The 19,487-nt window shown below is 48.7% G+C and overlaps 4 protein-coding genes across 4 annotated transcripts, besides 1 other annotated feature; 2 read left to right on the top strand and 2 right to left on the bottom strand.

The window, feature by feature from the left end:
• Positions 1-4,103: 4,103 nt before the first annotated feature.
• FPSE_00634 (uncharacterized protein) lies at positions 4,104-4,606 on the bottom strand (the record flags this gene model as incomplete). Its single annotated transcript, XM_009253754.1, has 4 exons — positions 4,104-4,208; positions 4,301-4,326; positions 4,426-4,497; positions 4,588-4,606. The coding sequence occupies 4 exons, from the start codon at positions 4,604-4,606 to the stop codon at positions 4,104-4,106; spliced, it is 222 nt and encodes a 73-aa protein (XP_009252029.1).
• A 2,656-nt stretch (positions 4,607-7,262) lies between these two features.
• On the top strand, positions 7,263-9,868 carry FPSE_00633 (uncharacterized protein; the record flags this gene model as incomplete). Its single annotated transcript, XM_009253753.1, has 4 exons — positions 7,263-8,083; positions 8,467-9,465; positions 9,531-9,711; positions 9,770-9,868. The coding sequence occupies 4 exons, from the start codon at positions 7,263-7,265 to the stop codon at positions 9,866-9,868; spliced, it is 2,100 nt and encodes a 699-aa protein (XP_009252028.1).
• Positions 9,869-11,026: 1,158 nt separating this feature from the next.
• Positions 11,027-13,383, bottom strand: FPSE_00632 (uncharacterized protein; the record flags this gene model as incomplete). The annotated part of the gene is made up of 3 exons (XM_009253752.1): positions 11,027-11,945; positions 11,997-12,927; positions 12,978-13,383. 3 exons carry the CDS (start codon positions 13,381-13,383, stop codon positions 11,027-11,029), a joined length of 2,256 nt encoding a protein of 751 aa, XP_009252027.1.
• A 1,144-nt stretch (positions 13,384-14,527) lies between these two features.
• Positions 14,528-16,374, top strand: FPSE_00631 (uncharacterized protein; the record flags this gene model as incomplete). Its single annotated transcript, XM_009253751.1, has 2 exons — positions 14,528-16,196; positions 16,253-16,374. The coding sequence occupies 2 exons, from the start codon at positions 14,528-14,530 to the stop codon at positions 16,372-16,374; spliced, it is 1,791 nt and encodes a 596-aa protein (XP_009252026.1).
• A 171-nt stretch (positions 16,375-16,545) lies between these two features.
• Positions 16,546-16,579: a microsatellite.
• Positions 16,580-19,487: the final 2,908 nt, after the last annotated feature.

Raw genomic sequence — 19,487 nt, 5'->3', positions numbered from 1 at the left:
GTAATATTCGGAAGTGACGACCCAGACGACCTTGCAGGCTCGTACCGAACTGCTTGAAACAGCCTCCAGATGTTGATCTCCATGTAAGTATCTGCACTCTGCAGTTCATTTTTGGGAAGCTATGATGAAATAACGGTCACCCATGATGCAACCCAGTTGATCCTATGGGTATCGAGATCTCACATTTCCATGTTATGGTAGTGAGTCGCGATGTAGAGACGCAAATGAATAGATCCTCCACCAATAGTTTGAATTGCGAACCAATGATCAACAACGATAGAGTAGTGACGATCGTGATGACATTAACGGCGCTGGAGACTATTCACAGCCCGCACACTCGTACGTGGCCTAGTCCATTTTATAGATATGCAATACTAATGTGCTGATCGTTAATAGTAGGAAGCTGTGATGTAAAGATCACTAGAAGAACATGATACTGTTGCACCAAGAGAATGGGATAGAGGAGCGATAACGTCAGACCACTGATGTTCGTTTAACACCGAGGTCGGCAGATTCGATATCTTGATTGATAGCCGACGAAGCGTTCTTGCTGATCCGTGGGGATCGACACCAGCCATGGACAAAAGCAAGGCCTGTATTGCTAAAGAGCCAAGACGATAAGCGCTGCCCACTAACTAGACCCTGCAGCATATTGAATTCGGACTCTTACGTGTGCTGTTTCTTTGCTCCATTTGACTATGATTTTGGCTCATCGTGTGATTAGAGGCCGTACAGACCGAAACCGTTACAGATCGGCCATGCAGCCAGCATTCCTAACAAAACACTGACATGAAACCAGCCACTGAACGGGCTATACATTTTCAGTCAATGAATGTGTTTAGGCCTTCGTTAAGGCGAGACAAGTGCAACGCCGTCAATTAGGAAGCGTTAACTATCACATAGCTTAATCCACACGAAAAGCGGCGCCGCCTATGCCGAGGGAATCAGAGCGAAGACGATTACGGCACTGCTGACAATTGGAGGCTCTGGGTGGAAAATGCCAAGACGCTTGATCCATTGCCGTTTGCAAGCAGGTAGCCAGCCCACTTGGACAATATCCTCAGGATCATCTGGCCAAAGAGGCAGGGTGGTGGCGCGTTGGAATCTGTATCGCGGCAAAGGTGGCTGTAGGTTCTGCAACTTGTCGATTAGCTGCCAATGGGGAACATAAACATGAGACGTGAATAGGCATAGGCAGTTGAACAACGAGTTTTGGTGAATGCGGGTCTCATGTTTTATGAACCCCCAGGGGTTGCAAATAAGACTCAATGCAATCTGGAGGAGATTTGTGAGCTAAACTAAATACCCGCTTGGTTGCAGTGAAATGTGGCCCTATCCATTTTGTATGTCGAGACGTTCATTATCTTGCTGTCGACTGTGTGTAGGCCTAGGTCGTGGGTTCGCTTTCTGACCGATGTGATCGGAAGAGGGCCCCATAGGAGATGTAGATCGTGGACCTGGTTCAGAAGGCGGTGCATACCGTTCGTGAAGATTCAAGTAAATCTTTCAGAGGGGAATTGGACCATCAAGGACCAGATCTTGGTACGGACCGTCATTCCTTGGAAGAACATACTACTTCAAGTCCAAATCACCAATTTGGTTGGAGATCATGGCCATCGGCGCTATCGTTGTGTCGATGCGAGACGAGAGCTTCACACTGCTGGATATTGCCCTGGGCAAACACCCACCCCGGCTATGGTTACCGTGCACGATACCAGCTTGAGCCTGATCGGCCGGGACTTGATAACTTTCAAGATTGACAGCGGCACCAATTCCCTGGACCAGTGCTGGGTCTGGCTGGCCAAGATTTGGTGGCTGATGCCCTATTGGCACACGTCTCACGAGACTTGGAGCACATAGCAGAATTCCGCAGCTGGGATTACTCCGTCTGGTACTGTACTCAGATAATGAACCTTCCTGACATCAGGTTTTTGGAAAGAAGCTCCTCTAGCAAAGCCTCAATATTAACTGCGGCGATATCATCCATGGTTAACAACCTGGTCGTTTGGTAGGTTTAGGAATCGTTTTTGGCTGGGCTGCCATCCACTAGCTGACCAGAATCAAGGCGATTCAATTGAACAGCTGGGCATGGATGGATACCTCGTTCGTGAGTTGTTGAGCCTGGTTCCTTGGTTTGGTGTCCATGGAAGCCTCCATCCGTGTCAACGGTAATGTACGTGAGTGGGTAGGTGGGCAGGTAGCTCGTATAGTGGAGCTTTGTAGTGTTGCGGGACAACAATGTATGCACAGGGTTGAAGACGACTGATATTAGTCAATGAATGAATGAAGTGGTTCAGCTGAAGTGGAAGTCTAAGGATCGATCGAGGAATTGATATAACTGTGAGGAGTGGTAGCATTTTGTGCTGGCACACTCCGTACTTCCCTACGGAGCAAAGAAAAAACCGCTGTGCGTCTTCCTCAGGTTGAGATGAAACTGACGGAAGTTGACATTGACAATTAATTCCAGCAAGGAAGGAAACAAGCAGGACCCATCTGCCCCTTGAAGTAAGGAAGTTGCAACCGCCGTCAATGCTCCTTCCCCAACCCCAGATCCTAGTCCTACTAAGTTGGGGGTCAAGTTGACGTTGGCCTCTGGAGGAGGAGCCAGTTTTAGGATCTTACACTGTAGTCTACATACAACAGAGGTAGCCAACAAATTCCCGGCGGAAACACCATGGTTTGCAGGGGACTAGACAATGTAACGGTAACGAGATCTAGTGGGTGCAAGGCGCTTTCTCCCCTGTTTCGATAAAGCATTGACCATGGCAAAGAACCACATAGGTAGCAGTAGCCAGTGTTAGCATGCTCTATAGGTGCTTAGCTTTGTAACACGTCTGGTGCTTAGTCTCTATCTGCCACGTTGTGGGCGACGTCAAAGCTTTTTGTGTTGGTGTCGAGCCGAGTCATGAACATGAAGCTTTGACGCAAGGCATGAAGACGTGCAGCAAATGTATGCCTTGTGTGAAAGCGGAAATTTGCTCGTTGGGTTGCATTACAGCTACATCCAATGCTCTGTCCATACCTGCATCCATACTGTTCCTCCGTATCTACTTGCATTTCTACATCTCATCCGCTAATTTCGGCCGGGATATCAGATTCAGAGTTCAGTCTAATGCATATCCCAGCAAGCTCTGACGTAAGGGACAGAGCACGGTCCAGCGATGCTTGTGCGAGTCGTGACTTCATGATCCGAAGCAGGAATGATGTTCGTTATGTTCGCAGAGAAGCCAATAACTACAGATGATCAATGTATGCGCCCTGTGCTAGAATCTATCTGGCATTTTTTGGCGCTCCTTCAACGAAGTTCCAGATAGCTTTGCCTGACAATCAACCAACAGGCGAGGAATTGGATGTCATTACTACCCTCCAAACTGCCTGCCCTATCTCCATGATTCCGCAATCGGTACCCAGGCACTGCGATCAACCATCGCCAATAATCACTATTCACGCATCTAACTGAAAACTGGGTTATTAGCTTAGGAGCTTGCATCTAGTAAGGCTTTTACCTTAAAGAAGGCTGAAAACGTGCCTCTAGCGGCCGACTCTAGGGTTGATCTGTGAAGATCTAACTAGGGAACTCGATTAAAGAAGGCCTTGTAGGCTATGGATAAGTTGAACGAATACGTCAATAGAATCTGTCTCTACAGTTCCAACTCCTATCGTCAGAGTAGCACCGTCTAACCTCACTTGTGTCCTCGCTTGGATCACGATCTCCAGACCTGACTCGAGAATGCTTTCCTTTGGGCCGGGGTAAGGTGACATAGGAGCTCAATAGCTCTACCAAACAAGGGGAAACCTTTTGATGCGTCCGTAACCAATGGCTAAGCCAAGATGTTCAAACTAATGCGGTCGTCTCCTATTCATAACCATAATCTCGGCATAGTTCACGACGAGAGCTTCACTTTTAACGGCTCAAGACCCACTTACAACATGGACTTTTTTGGCGTCAAGGCACTTTGCCATGTCCTCGTGAGACAACTGCATCCTTTCCTCTAGCGATTTGTTAGTGGCTTGGATGTATTGTGGCGGACCGGTAGGCATTCCTGATCAAGGAGATATTGGTCCGTTGTTAGCCCAATGTCTTACTTTCAGCCTTGTAATCCCTACAGGGACCACTGTAGCGAATCGAGATGTTCGTACCGCAGACCAATAAACTGTTGATCGTCAAGACGGGATTCGGTAACCTGCCATTGAGCGTTCATTGCACTCTGCAAGATCAGTTAGAGTTTACCACATGCGCATGTCCATATCCGTACCTCTCTCCATGCAGACGGAAACTCCTTCGAGTAAACACACATACGAATAGGTACTGCACATGATTGATCTCTTTGCAATAATACATATGTAGTATATTTACGGTGGTTTAGGCGATCCGCTCTACTTTCATGCTAGTCCCACTGATTATCTGCTATCGGCTTAACATACCGAGGTCATGCTCGGCATTGAGATTCAACAAAGTCCTAGTCAGCACAAGCTCGCGCCATAAGACTTGATGGACTACGAGATGCACCATCGTGCCACGTTTCTACATACTGTAATGGTGGCCTGCGTGGAACCTTTACTCTGTATACACACACAAACACACACGCACGCATATGGCATCCATTATTACCCTTTGCCGTGTCTAGACGGGACATGGAGATTAATTAGCTGTTACGGCGCGACTTAGCAGATAAAGGGTCAAATTGGAGAACTGTATGTCTAGCTTAATCTGGTGAACGAATGCGAGCCGTCTCGGACTATCAGAGACTCTATGATGAGTGAGTGCTATGTATGTAACTGTCGCAGGTAACGCGGGAGTTCCGCCTGGGAAGTTATAACCCAACCACCAATTTCTGATATGAGCATCGGAGAGCGTAACTCGACTGGAACACTGGATGAGGTCTCGCAACCAAACCCCACCTCAGCTGAGCTACATACAGTATGCCATCAGGGCCTGGCAGTTGAACTTCGACTTGGAGACATTTGGAGGACAGGCTTGGAAGAAACCTGGCTCAGCAGCTTAGCTTGGAGGCGAAAGGTTATCTGGAGTGGAATCTTGGCACAAAGTGACAAGTCAGGCACTTAGTGTAAACTTTGTAGTAAGCAACTTTTGTATCATTGGTGCTGCAATTGTTAACAACGGTAGTTCGCGTGCCGCACCTTACCGTGTCGAATCGAAATATCCGGCCTTGACAATACGATCAGGATTCTGGAGGAAACCGCCAACACCAATGAATGTGTTTGAGAGAAAACCGCGCCAACTCTTGCTATGTACGAAACGCATAGTAGGTAGCGTTTATTCAGCCTATGTATGTATGGACGATCTTACTGCCTAGGTAGGTATAATTAATCTGGAGCAGGGTGCATAATTGACAGGCATGATGTCTGACACCAGTCATGTCTACATACCATATTACGGATAAAGCAAAGCCTCTGGACTGGAACCCCCACATCAGTCAAGATGTGCTCTTTGTTCATCGTCGGCGGTTCATCATCTGCTGGCTTGCCTTGGTGACCCCTGATGCATCGATTGGCTGTTGTGTTTAGTTGTGCGCTTCTCAAGGGCGACCCTTGAACCTTGTATCATGTCCTAAGGAGCCGAGATGGGTACTGAAGCTTTGGACCCTTATTATTGCTTATTAGCAGAATGAACTTTGCTGGACATGGGGGAAAATATCTTTGGGCAATTAGTGGAAATAATGATACGGTTTCAAACGAGACATATATGAATGAGTCACCTCATGAACAAGCCTTGTTGATAGATTATACGTTGCTGCATACATTCGCAGGACTAGAGAAGTGTTTACTGGAGGTGACAGCCAGGAAACCGATGAACGAACATCACTGGCTCCGATCCTATCTTGACTAGGTCTAGGAGGTAGGTAGAGCAACAAGACGTGGTAATAAAGCCACCTCCGCTAGAGACGTAGTGGTTGTGTGGGTGTCCAAGAGATGCCCTGTCGTATGTTGTCATATCCTGAACCTGTATCTCGGCCGACAGTACATTATATCGAGCGGTTCATGGCAACCAACCTCTTCAATCTGCAACAGAACTCCTTGAAATTGTTACTCCAACCCTTGAGTGTATCCAATTCGGCAGCAAAGTTAATATTCCATTCAACTGACACCCATTGAGCCCTCGAATCCAAGGAACAGGTCTTTCACACCAACGTCAGCGCAATTACCTTACACTACACTGCACAACTCTAGCTCCAACGAATCCTCTGGACAACCAGAAGCAAAACGAAACCCAAGTATTAAAGTACTTGTTGGTCATCTGATCCACCCAATCAGCAGCCGTGTGCACGAAAGGTTGCTGTGGCGGCGCATCCGTCAACTATAGAGTTGGCTGCAAGAATCAAAGAAAGTTGACTTTGGGAGCTTTCTCTGCGTATCGTGTTTTAGATTCCAGGCAGAGAAGCTGTGGACTAGCAACAGCAGCAAAAAAATAGTCATACCTGCGTGAAAGTGCGCGCATTTGACATTTTGGCTGCACCTTGACCGCCGAAGGTTTGAAAAGACTCACCCAATACCAAAAAGAAGGCCCGCACCATCAATCACCTATTTCCACCTATAAAGCCAGCCGATCGACTAAAGATCCCTCTCTCTCATTTGATCCGAGTGTTTCATCAAGTCTTGTTGCTTTCTCTCTTCCCCCCTCTTATTGGAAACAAAAAGAGTGAGAGAAATTTTCGTCGACCAAAAAGTCCCAATTAACAACCGTCCATAACGAGAATCACAGAACAAGCACATTACTATCAGTGTAATTGCTGCACCACACTCGAGCGACTAGGGTCCCTGGACTACATCGCGCCAAGGCCAAGAGCTCTAACCTATACCGTCTTGGACGAAACCGTGCTCTGTACACATCACCTACTAAACTTACTGAGGGCAGGTACGTATCTCAAATTCAGCAGTTACATTAGTAGTGTACCTTACCTGAACTTGCCTTAGTGTGATTCGGCACCTTATTCTACCTGGTACTCTACCTACCAGCGTACACCAACATCCTCCTGCCTCACCTCAGGTACTTTCTCACTACTATCGACAGGCACATCGTCACCATTTGTCGTTGCCCGTTGCTCTTTCCAATACTTAGTAGGTAGGTGGTTGCTAGCTTGGGTCAGGTCTTTTTTTGTTATTATTTCTCTCACCCTCACCCTCACCCTCACCCTCACTTCCATTTTCTGTTTTACATTTTCCATTCCATATCCATACAATACCCCCCCTACCCTGATACTCCCCCAAACCCACATCTATCTTCATCTCTTTCCATCAACATGGAGACGTTCTTCGGTCAGAGGTTCCAGAAGCCCAGCGACACCATGGGAACCCAGGAGCCGCGTGCGTTCACATCCACCAACTGTACCAGGGTGTGGGATTCCGCAAATACCATTCGCCCACAAGGACTCGCCCCCTCGGACATAGTCCCCGCCGCCACCGCCAACGCCAGCTGCTGTGACCGCGCCAGTTCCAATCCCAGCGCCTGCGCCTGTGACTCGAGAACCCACTTCGTCGCTGGTGCTGCTTATGACCCTGACTCTCCAGGGTCGCTCGTCAACTCGGGCTCAAGCTCGCTGACGCAGTCGCAGTCGCCGTCGCCCCAGCCCGGGACCCCTACCACGGGCCATTTCCTGCCTGGCGCGTACGCTAAGACTGCTCCTACACCCGCTGCTCCTGCCGCTGCCTCGGTGCTGTCACGTAGTATTACTACCGCTAAAGCTGCTGCCCCCCAACTCTCTATCGGTGGTGACTTTGATCCTGCTATTCTCTCAAACACCTCCATCGAAGACTTCGACTCCTACTTAAACAACTTTCGCGACTCCCCCACAGCAGACAGCAGCGTTTACATTCATATTCCTGATCCTTCAGGTCTTGAACAGCAACTCTACGACCACAACATGACTACCGGACCATCCCTTGACCCTACCATGGGCCGCCGGGACTCTTTTGTCAGCGCCGGCCCCAAGCCCATATCGATGAACAATCCTAATCGTGGTGACAATGCGAACCGCAACCGAAGAGAATCTCTTGCTGGCAGCCTCATGGGCGGCGGTATGAGCTGGGGAGGCATGTCCTTTGGCAGTTTTGTTAGGGATGAGTAAGTTGTGCTCTCATTCCACCTCTTCTCATCATCAATCATTTTGTCCCGCCATCATTGTTTCGCCTCGCTTGTCAGAAGAATCACTGTCCTACTCCGACCAACATTTTTCCTGGCCACGCTACGGTACACTTAAGACTGTCTTCTATCTCCTATAACGAGCCGGCTTCGAGCATAGGCATGCTCAGCTATTCGCTACCGTTACCGCCGTTTATGGAGTCAACAGACAATATCTTGTGGCGAGCCGTTTTGAGTTTCAGGCTCCATCACAGCCCTGCGACAGCCCACATACATGCAATGCAGCAGAAAAACAATGCGCCCTTCCCGCCCAATGTGTGATTGTACGTCTCAAGGAGATATATGCTGACAAAATCGGTTTGTAGTATTATGATGGCAACATCGCCATCACCATTTGGAGGAGCCCACCAGTCACCATCTTTTCATTCTTCTTCGTATCTCCCTAAGTTGGAGGCGAACTTCATGCGAGACTTCACATGCTGCGGGAAGATCCTCCCGAACCTGCACGATTTGCTTCAACATTACGAAGAAGCCCACACACAACCTAGCCCCAACACAGCGCGGAACAATGCATTTTCCCAATTCTCTCAGATGGGCATGTCCAGCGCTCCTCGAATGTCCATTTCACGAGCTGATTCAGCAGGACCTGGAAACAACTCGCAGTTGTCAAGTCAATTGGGGCAACACAACCGTGGTCAACAGTCCCCGCATGACCTGCATGGAAACTCCGCCATGCCATCGAACCTGAATGACGAGATGGACGCTGTTGCAGACATGGAAATGGACGACGCTGTGGGTACTATGGAAATGGATGACAGCCAACAACGAATGTCTCAGACAAGACAGCTATTTGGCCAGCAGAGACCTGAGCTCAATATGAATACTTCTGGTCTCACTCAAGGCCTGCGAACATCTCAACCACCGACGCCTGCTGCTGCAAGCTTTGGACTACAGAACAATCCCACAGTGTCGTCTGTCAACACACCTACACTTACTACACAAGGACAAACACCACAGGGCCAGCAAGTAGACATGGACGAGGATCTTCCAGGCATGCCTATGGGTGGTAACACGAACGATATCGGTGACATGGGCTTCGGCGGAAACCAGACCGGCAATGATTCTAACTTTTGCATAAACGACCCTGGAAAGCACCTTTTCAGCTCGAATGGCTTCCCTCCTAACCGTTCTATCCAGGCACAGCTGCAACAGCTGGGCATTAACCAGTCTCAACTCAATGACCCTCAAACTAATAAGGCTATTATGCAGCGTCTACAAAGCATGATGATGCCTGAAGAGCACAAGCCATTCAAGTGCCCCGTCATCGGCTGTGAAAAGGCCTACAAGAACCAGAATGGACTTAAGTACGTCATAACTTTTACCCCTGAACCGATAACTATGGTGAAAAAGTCAACTAACACAGCTCTAGGTACCACAAGACGCATGGCCATCAAACTCAACAGCTGCACGAAAACGGTGACGGCACTTTCTCGATTGTCAACCCCGAAACAAGTGCGCCTTATCCAGGAACCCTGGGTATGGAAAAGGAGAAGCCCTTCAGCTGCGAGACATGTGGAAAGCGCTACAAGAACTTGAACGGGCTGAAATACGTAAGTACCTCTGAAATTAAACACATTTTCGTCTGTATACTGATTTTTGTGAACACAGCACAAGGCGCATTCCCTGCCGTGCAATCCCGATTTCAAGCTGCAAGCTCTCGTAAACATGAACTTGCCAGGAATAGGAGAAGACCAGATGATGCAATAAGTTGTTGGTAACAATGCCAAAAACATTGCAAGTTCTTTCTCCATATCAGTGGCGGCGTTCTGAATCCCAGCAGCCAGTTTCAGCATGTTGCTGGTCCCAATTCGACTCGTGCCGGACCGCGATATCGAATTTGTCTTCATTATCTGCGTCTTTCCCCTGCCGATACCCCGTCCAGGCATTCGCTTCCAGCCTATTGCCTGGCATTTATAGCGTCTCATGGTGGACTCGAATGATTCGAAATCGAGGCAACAAATTCGCCTCTTTGGTTGTTCAGAGTCAAACCAGGAGTTCGCTATTCCATTCAATGTACACTTGTTCGCTTGCCAAAGTGTTGCCCTGAAGAAGCCAGATGTCCCAACCCCCACGTTGATTGTCGATTACGTTATTGCAGGATGATCTTGGCCGAGTCGGATGCTCGTGCAAGCTTGCTTGCTGGCCGGCGCATTGTGATCAGATTTTTTCTTGTTATTTCTTGCCTTTTCTGTTATTCAAAAGTTTTTGACCGGTTATTAGATACTGGGTCGGGAAAATTGGTTTCGTGCAAACATGGGCCCTTGGGAAATAGGGCGGGTAATTGCATTGTTTTTGACGTTATTGATTGCTGCTTTTGTTCAGTGTGTGTGGCTGGTTGGCTGGAGAGTCGCCATCTTCAATCCTGCCTCTTGTACTGAAAGCGAGGGTGATATGGAGTCGGGTCGGATAACGAAAAGCGAAGTCATAGACTGGACGGCATGACCTGTCCTTCAATGAACGGGGTTTGGGATTATTGTTTCGAGATGATCAGTCATCTGGAGGGTTATGCAGTCATAGCGAATAATTCTTTCAGTCTAAGTTGCCAGTAGGTTGTGCCTTTGATTAACATCTTCCTTCGGCCGGGAGACTAGCAATACTATCCGTAAGAGAGCCGTGATCTGCTTGTCTATCTATCCAGTTTGTAACAGACTATCTAGGTTGTGGTGGAGATCTGCGTAACCAAGCCTTGGTGATCGACAATGACCGGAACAGATTGCGCACCTATGCTGTCGGAGATATTACCTCTCTTAACTTGGAGTAGAAAATTTGAGGTGAGAGCGGATGAGAGCAAAGGGTATCTATTTGAACATATCTATCTATTATTTGTACCTAATCATAGCTAACAAGCAATTGTGTAACTCAGCATCAGTTCATCTCCATGCCTTCGTCGTCATCGCCATCATCCTCAATTGTCTGCGTTTGGTTGCTGCTAATACTTTCCTTACGAGCATCATGTCCCATACTGTCATTCATACCACCCCACTCGAGCTCTTCTCCGCCAATAACACGCCCCTCCATGTCGACCTCTTGGGAAAGCTCGACAAGCGCGGTACGTGGCAGACGGACGAACCCCTGAGTACGGACAACTCGACCCCAATGGATCATGCAGAATCCTGCGGCTCGTTTGCGCAACCACTCTTCGTTAGCGAGTCCTGCGCAGTACCATATTATGCAGGCATGGTCGACATCGAGCTCTTTGGCCAGACGATTTACGCAGAGCAGGCGGAGGTGAGGGATGTTGTAGATATTGGACATGACTAAAAGGCCCGCCACGTCAGAGAGGGCCGTGGTAGCGTCACTATCGCTGTCCGAGGTGCCACGAATACTGTCCGTGTAGAGGTAGTAGAGGAAGGCTTTGACTACGCTGTAAGGTTCAGGAATATGCATCTTCTTGGTGTGGAATTCGGCCATCTGGGCGTTGTAAAGACGCGCAAAGTGAGGCCAACGAGCTTGCAAGATAAGCTTGTGCACATGAATGGGTTGCGAGGTTGGCGCATCTGCTGAGAGCCAGCTCTGGTTCTGCGACGTTTCGTCATTCCGAGTCATGCTAGAGGTAAGAGTATCATCATCTTCATAATCGCCGGCCAGTGCCGTAATGATAAAGTCAGTACCGCTGCCTGTCTCGGGCGGCTGATTGAAGAGTCTTGCAAGATCCGAACCCAACCCCTTGGAAGGTTGATCCATGGCTCTGGTTGTGGCAGATGGTCTTGACTCTGACCGCGGTTCTGGTGTCAAATTGTCGCCGAGAAAGCCGTATCGCCGGAGATCAATTTCCATGATATCACTGTTCGATCAAGTTAGACACTGTTGTGTTTCAAGTTGTGTTGAAACCTACCTGAGATACTCTTCGTAACCATTGGGTCCTATGTCAGTCGCAGCAGGGTCTGTTGGACATCCCAGTAGCCAAGATTTGGTACCATCCTCGTTCATGCAGCAGTAATGCCACCTGTAGCCCGCTTTAAAGATCTCGCGCCCCCCTGCCAGCTTCGTCCAGCGAAGTGTACCCAAGTCCAATGCAGACAGGGAACATTCTCTCGATGTGAGAGTAGCGGCAGGTGTAACGAAATCAAGAAGTGTGCCGGATGAATAGGCGTGGTAGTGAAGACCGGAGCCCTGCGATGGAATCGACGGACCAGACATGAACTTGAGAGCAGATATGGATCCCGGGGCCAAGGGTGCATACGTCTTCAGTTGGTGTGAAGGTGGGTTGACCTGTGCTGTTCGGGAGTTGGCGGCGTATCCTGAGGCGCCAACGACAGGAGCCTGTGGCATGGTATATGGGGGTCGTGGAGAGTTGCTAGCCCGAGTTGACATAGAGCCCCGGTCGAAGAGGCCCATTTGAGGCCTCGAGTCAAACTGCGGGCTACCCTTCAGATCCAACCACCAAAGATCGCTAATCTTGTCCATGTCCTCACTTAGACCTCCAAACACCCAAACACGATCGCCCCAGATGTATGCCGAGTGATCGAATCTTCCAACGAAGCGCCATGACTTGGACCAAGTGAATGTCTTCAAATCAAGATAGCAGATATCGTCCAACACGTAATTATTCTGGCCTGTTATGCCACCGATAACGAATAGCTTGTCTTCATGCAAGACAGCGGCATGTCTTGCTCTGCCTTTGGGTATGGGGCCGGAAACGAGTGGTTGTGTCCAGTGTGCAGTCTTGAGGTCGAATACAATAAGGTCGGACAAATAGGTTCGGTGTTCGTTCTCGCCGCCGAAGACTAAGAGTTTGTTTCCTTGGTACAAGGTTGCCGTATGTCCTAGACGTTGTCAGTGGCCGAGTTTTCTGTTGTCGCATTGCATAACTTACCCATTCGAACCCCGGGAATGTCGCCGTAGTTGTCAACAAGGCTCCACTGATGGCTGACGAGGTCCAACCGTAGTACATGATTGTACACCTCATCGGTGTACTGATCAAATCCACCAAAAGCATATATCTGATTGTTTCCGCAATACGTCACTGAAGCATTGACTAGACAAGCGGGTCTCTGGCCTAGCGTGCGGGTGACTTTGGGGCGGTATCCATCGGCGACGCTGCGGCCCTTTGCAGGGGAATTTGGCATAATGTATGTGTTGTTGGACGACGCTGCCGAGGGCGGCGTCGGTTGCAGCGAAGTCGAGGCCGTTAACGCCTGGTTGCCAGCGCCGAAAGTCTGCGTTGTTGCGGCGACAGGCCCGCCAAAGATGGACTGCCCGGGGGTTGAAGGATGGGTCATGGCTTTCTTGAATCGCAAAAAATCTGTGGCGTTATCTGCGCATGTCACGACGTTGTGTGAATTGCCGTTGAGATGGAAGGGGGAAAAAGTTCAGTGGAAGGGACTTTGGTTAGGGGGGCAACAGGATGACTAGCCTCTGAGCTTTAGGCTACAAAAAATAAATACTCTTAGAATGTGGGCTTGGATGGCATAAATCGACCTACTATATATTCGTCTCTTACGCTCTCCCTGCTTAGTCTTTTTTACCCCTTCAAGGCGTAAATATGAGGGTGGATAGAAATGCGATAAATGTTAGTTAGGTAGATGCAGTTGGTGATGCAATCGATCAAGTGAAAAGGGACCCCCTGCTCATTAAGAGCCGCGCCCAAGTTAGGAGGAAATTTATTCAGTGGCACTCAGACCAGGCCCAACAGGCGCCCAGATATTGGGGGTTGCAGAAATGCAACGCCATTGTCAGGGAAGACATAATAAGCTGACCGCTGCCAGTGGGCATTCAACAGCCACTGAATCATCTAATTTATGTACCCTGAAACCAGGGTCTCATGTCTCCTGTCACCTCCTAACCAGACAAGGACAAGGCTGATCAGTGGCTCTCCCTCAGCGTTTTAACTGGTTCGTCTGCGTTGGCCCGGCCGCGGAACGGGAGCAACTCAGCTCCGACCACCTCCATAGTGGTTGCCCGGCCAGATGCACGGCGAGGACAAAGTAAATAAAAGGTATCCGTTATGGGCTTCAACCTGGGACTGCTTCTCTCCTCACAATCACCGTTCATCTCCAAACCTCTATTCCTCAAGCAACCTTCTTGATCTACTAGAGTCTTGTTTTACCGTAAAACTCTGTTCCATCGCTTCTTTCAAGATATATTCAAAGGTCGTTAGATCCTATCGCTTAAGCCATTTGATCGCTCCTCCAACTTCGTTATATCTTGATCACGGCAGTCTCGATTTTATCGAACATTCATCACAGTACAGGAATACCCATCGCTAGGTACCCTTTTACCAAGTGTTCTGGAACTCGTTCGATTACATCGAAGCTCGGTACCTAGCCAAGCTTTCGGTAACTCGTTCAGAGTCCCACTTACACGCCCATCACATCACAGACATACCCCACTTGTTTATACAGGTATCATTTCAAATATATCACAATGGCTTCAGTGACATTGTCGACTCCTGTCAAGTCCCACAAGGGACTTTTCACAGCCCGTACCGCTGGCGGACGGATGCCTCTGACCCCTTCTCCTCGTCAGCAGGCGTCAGCCAATATCCCTATCAACCTGAACTCTTCTCCTTTCACCCCCGAGAGACAGTCCAGCAATGACTTCAAACCAGCCGGTCGTTCTACTTACGGCGGTAACCTCATGGCACACCTCGCCCGATCTACCACATCCGCTCACCGCGACTCCCCCAAGTCCAACATTGCCCGTGTTGTTCATACTCCTCGCAAGGCTCTTGAGCTTGGCGTCTCCGACTACACTCTCACTGGCACTGGTAGCAGCAAGACTGCAAACAAGAAGGGTATCCGCTCCAAGGTTGCCAAGACTACCGTAAACTATGCTGGCGACCGATTCATCCCCAACCGTGGTGCCAGCTCTGCCATCTCCAACGCTGGCTCTGGCAAGCTGGATGTTCCCGACAGGCAACGACCCAAGACCAGCACTGTCGAGAGCTCCAACGTCCTCTCTACCGCTGCTGACGAGGCCCTGGCTGCTCTTGAGAGCCTGAACATCAATGACGACGATGAACCCGACAACTACTCTCGACCCTCCCCCAACACTGTCGCTTACCAGGATTCTCTTGCCAACGCCTGCGGTGTGAGCCTCAACACTCGTATCCTCGAGTTCAAGCCTGCCGCTCCTGAATCATCCAAGCCCATTGACCTACGACAGCAGTACAACCGGCCTCTCAGGTCTACCACTACTACCTCTGCCCAGATCCGCCGCCGCATCGCCACAGCCCCCGAACGTGTTCTTGATGCCCCCGGTCTCGTTGATGACTACTACCTTAACCTGCTCGACTGGAGCTCTGGCAACCAGGTTGCTATTGGACTTGAGCGCAACGTCTATGTTTGGTCTGCGGATGAAGGTAGCGTCAGCTGTCTTCTCGAGACCACCCCCGACACCTACGTTAGCAGCGTCAAGTGGTCTGGTGATGGGGCTTATGTCAGTGTTGGTCTTGGAACTGGTGAGGTCCAGATCTGGGATGTCGCTGAGGGCCAAAAGATCCGAAGCATGTTTGGCCATGATACTCGCGTTGGTGTTATGGGCTGGAACAAGCACCTTCTCTCTACTGGCGCCCGTAGCGGCCTTGTCTACAACCACGATGTCCGCATTGCCGAGCACAAGGTTGCCGAACTCATCTCTCACACTTCCGAGGTTTGCGGTCTTGAGTGGCGCTCCGATGGCGCTCAGCTCGCTACTGGCGGCAACGACAACCTCGTCTCCATCTGGGATGCCCGATCTCTCTCCGTCCCCAAGTTCACCAAGACCAACCACAAGGCTGCCGTCAAGGCTCTTTCTTGGTGCCCTTGGAACATGAACCTCCTTGCTACCGGCGGTGGCTCTTACGATCGCCACATTCACTTCTGGAACTCCACCTCTGGTGCTCGCGTCAACAGCATCGATACCGGCTCTCAGGTTACTTCTCTCCGCTGGAGCCCTCACCACCGTGAGATTGTCAGCTCAAGTGGATTCCCCGACAACTCTCTGAGCATCTGGAGCTACCCTACTCTGGTCCGAACCGTTGAGATCCCTGCCCACGAGAGCCGAGTCCTCCACAGCTGCCTCAGCCCTGACGGTCAGATGCTTGCTACTGCTGGTAAGTTTACTCATTCATATTGGAAGCATTTGGACATTACGCTAACAACTCACTAGCTGCTGACGAGAGTCTCAAGTTCTGGAAGATCTTCGAGAAGAAGGCTGGTGCCACCGCCAGCATTGGTTCCTCTGGTGCTTCCAGCAAGGCCTCCATGGCCAAGCAGATGACAATCCGATAAATGCCAGTACCCACTGGACAACGGTAGGTATGACCTTTTCACTGGTATCTGGGTCTCTGTATTTGAAGCACGGAGTTTGGGTTGTCTTCCTACCCTTCTGCTTGTGGTATGAAAGTGCTTCTCCACGCAGGGACGAACGAAATGGACTGGTCATGAACTTATGATGAGCGTATTGCATCGCATCGCATCACATTGCATTGTATTGTAATTTTTTGAGCATGTAGCCACCTGGAAGGTGTGCTACCTGGTTTAATATTGGGCGTTTGGAACTTGTTTATATGGAAAAGGGAATCACAATTGAAACGCAAATAAAATTAAAATGCCACGAGCATTATTTAAAAAATGGCCCTACCCTTACTTGACTCGATGTGATTCGGCCAACTAAAGCCATCACACATGTGTATGTCAAGTTAGCATGTAGTCGACTGAGCTGCACGGGGGTTCCATCATGCTTAGCATTGCATGCGCCTTTTTAATAGCGAAAGCTTCCACCAAGATAGTCAATTGCTCTCTGCTCTACAACTGTTCTGCTTTGTTGCCGTACTGAAGTATGTATATCGTTCTTCATATTTTCATGCTCCTGTGGTAATGCTGTCGAGATTACTGGTCCCTTTTCTTCTGCAAAGATCGATAGTGTGTCATCCATCAGACATGGTTGCTACTGACTAACACCAAGTCAGCCCGCATCCAAGCATAGACATTTCTTTCAGTATCCTGCTTAGTATGGTACTCACAACAATACAGAGACAAGTCACCTTATCTGTTAGGCAGTGCTTGATATCATGGCAGTCTAGCTTAGCATATGGTTTTTTATCCAATGCATGGAAGGCTGTGATGCTGAGCCAGGTTTTGTCACAAACAATCAAATTATTGTCTTTCTTGTCTACTATACACTTGACACTTTCTACTAGAGTAGTTATATGCTATCCAGGCTCTCGATCTTTGAGAGGTCTAATGGGTATTCATCGGCCTTGGGGTTACCTTGCTATCGAGTGAGGACATTGATTGTTTCCTTGGTTGATAGTGCTAGGTTCTGATATTCTACGTTCATCCTGCTTATGATGGTAGCTAAGTATTATCACTCCAGTCACCGTTGATAATGTGACCTGCCCCCTTGGTATTGTTACACAGAGGATAGATACGGCTTTACTCCTAAATTGATATCGACCTATCTCATGGTCTCATACTGTATCTTAGCTGTGTACTGGACAACGTAAGAGTTAGCTTTCAAGCTTTAGGGTATAAAATTAAACAGTCTGAGTCTAGTCTAGGTAGCAGAAACTATCTTATTGATTAGGCCTCTTGTGCTTCCAGTGGCCAACTTCTCTGATACCATGCCGTTACTGTGCCGGTTGCGGTACGGAGCCGTCGGCATTTAGTAACAGGAAGTTGAGTCAGGGCATGTAGAATTACGATGTTAGACTTTGTGAATACTACCATGAGATGCAATTCTGTTTCAGAAATGAATGTCAAAGCTGAGAGATGAAGGGAATATATGTTGGTTTTGAGAGCGGCTCGTACATGATTATAACCTTTCGCCACAATCTGCAAGACCAAACTGAGCTATATTACTGAGCATCCAGCTTTCTGACGATGATACGTGCATCCTTTTGAGATACATGACTTAGGTCTGACACATAATATCGAGTGTCTATGAGGGGTTTATATGGGCGAGTGAAGTCGGGTTGCGTATCATGAATTCAAGTCTTCACACCAGTACAGAGCATCTTTTCTCCATAGTCACATGTCTGTGTTCTCAACAGATTGATCAATGGCAGTACAAGATCCTGGTGTAAAGGAACTGGAAAAAGGCCCGTGTGACAAGTTGCTATGACCTTCTGGTTTAAGGATTGGCACCAGTAGGCATCTTGAGGACAGTATGATGGTTGCTACAGGGGTGCATAAAACTTCTCTTTGTAGATTGTCACGCTCACCGGCAGTATCTTCAACAGGTCATTCATTGTTAACCCTATTTACTTAGCTCTGGGCAGATTCAACTAGCTCTTGGAAGTATGGTTCCGATGAGTATGTATGTATAGGATGCTACATAGTATATGTGAAGACTTTCGTTTCTCATGGGTTGTATGTTACGTAGCAACGGAAACCTTTCAAGATCAGGGATAGTTTGAAGCTCAACGGCCAAGCGGCGTGTCTCTAGCAGAAGTCACAGAACATAGGGTTTGAGGTTCCATCGTTCATCTTGCGGTGAGCCCTTCCGATGCAACTGACCACCCTGCCCTGGGCTTTCTAACCTTTTCTACTCGCTCGAATAGGCGACATGCAGAGGATCTGTGCTACTCAAACAAGGGGCCATCGAACTCAACAGTCCCGCTACAGATGGACAGCTGCATCTCATGCTAGCGGGCCGGAGCATTGTTGATGTGAAAGGAAAAATTGTCACTGGGTGGTGAACGAATACAGCATGTCTCACAAGGTATAAAAGTGTGCAGAACAGGTAGAGACAACTGTAGTGGGGGTTAGCAAAGTCACTTTTCAGCCACGACAGAGAGAGAGCAACTCCGTGCACTTATTCAATATGTATTTGAATGATTTGCGGGTGCAAGAATTTCAATAAGGGCATTGTAGATATTGTTTTATCAATCCATTTCACAGTCGGGTTTCGAATGAAGTTTGATAAATGAGCTCTAGTATTGACACTGTATTTCTACACATTATTATTGTGGTCTCTCACCGTATGAAAACCGATTCTTAACAGTGTGTTGGTTGTGTTCAAATATCTAGCGTAGCACACGTTAAAAAAAGGGCCTAAAGCTAAGCCTGAAGCAAAACGTTATCCAAAGTATCCTCCACCTTGTTCAAGGTATGTCGATACATGCCATGTCCCTGCTAAGTTGGTGGGGTCAAATTGAATGCAACAGATGCCAAGCTGTTTCATTACGAGCGCATGCCAATCGTAACAACGCGTCCAAGATAAGACACAGGAAAATCGAGAGGACCTAAGATTAGGTAGGAATTCGGTCCAGGCGTGTCTTTACATCATCGAAGAGGAAAAAAAAAAAGAGAGCGAGGAAAAGGAGCAAGCCACAACCTTCTTCTGTAACACTCATCGTACCCTCTGACTTCCATCATCCCCTCCCCCCTCCCCCCTCCTC

This window comes from Fusarium pseudograminearum, chromosome 1, assembly GCF_000303195.2.
Source record: "Fusarium pseudograminearum CS3096 chromosome 1, whole genome shotgun sequence".
Classification (NCBI taxonomy): domain Eukaryota; kingdom Fungi; phylum Ascomycota; class Sordariomycetes; order Hypocreales; family Nectriaceae; genus Fusarium; species Fusarium pseudograminearum.
Note: the sequence above shows the minus strand (reverse complement) of the source record. Positions and strands in the feature narration are given on the sequence as shown.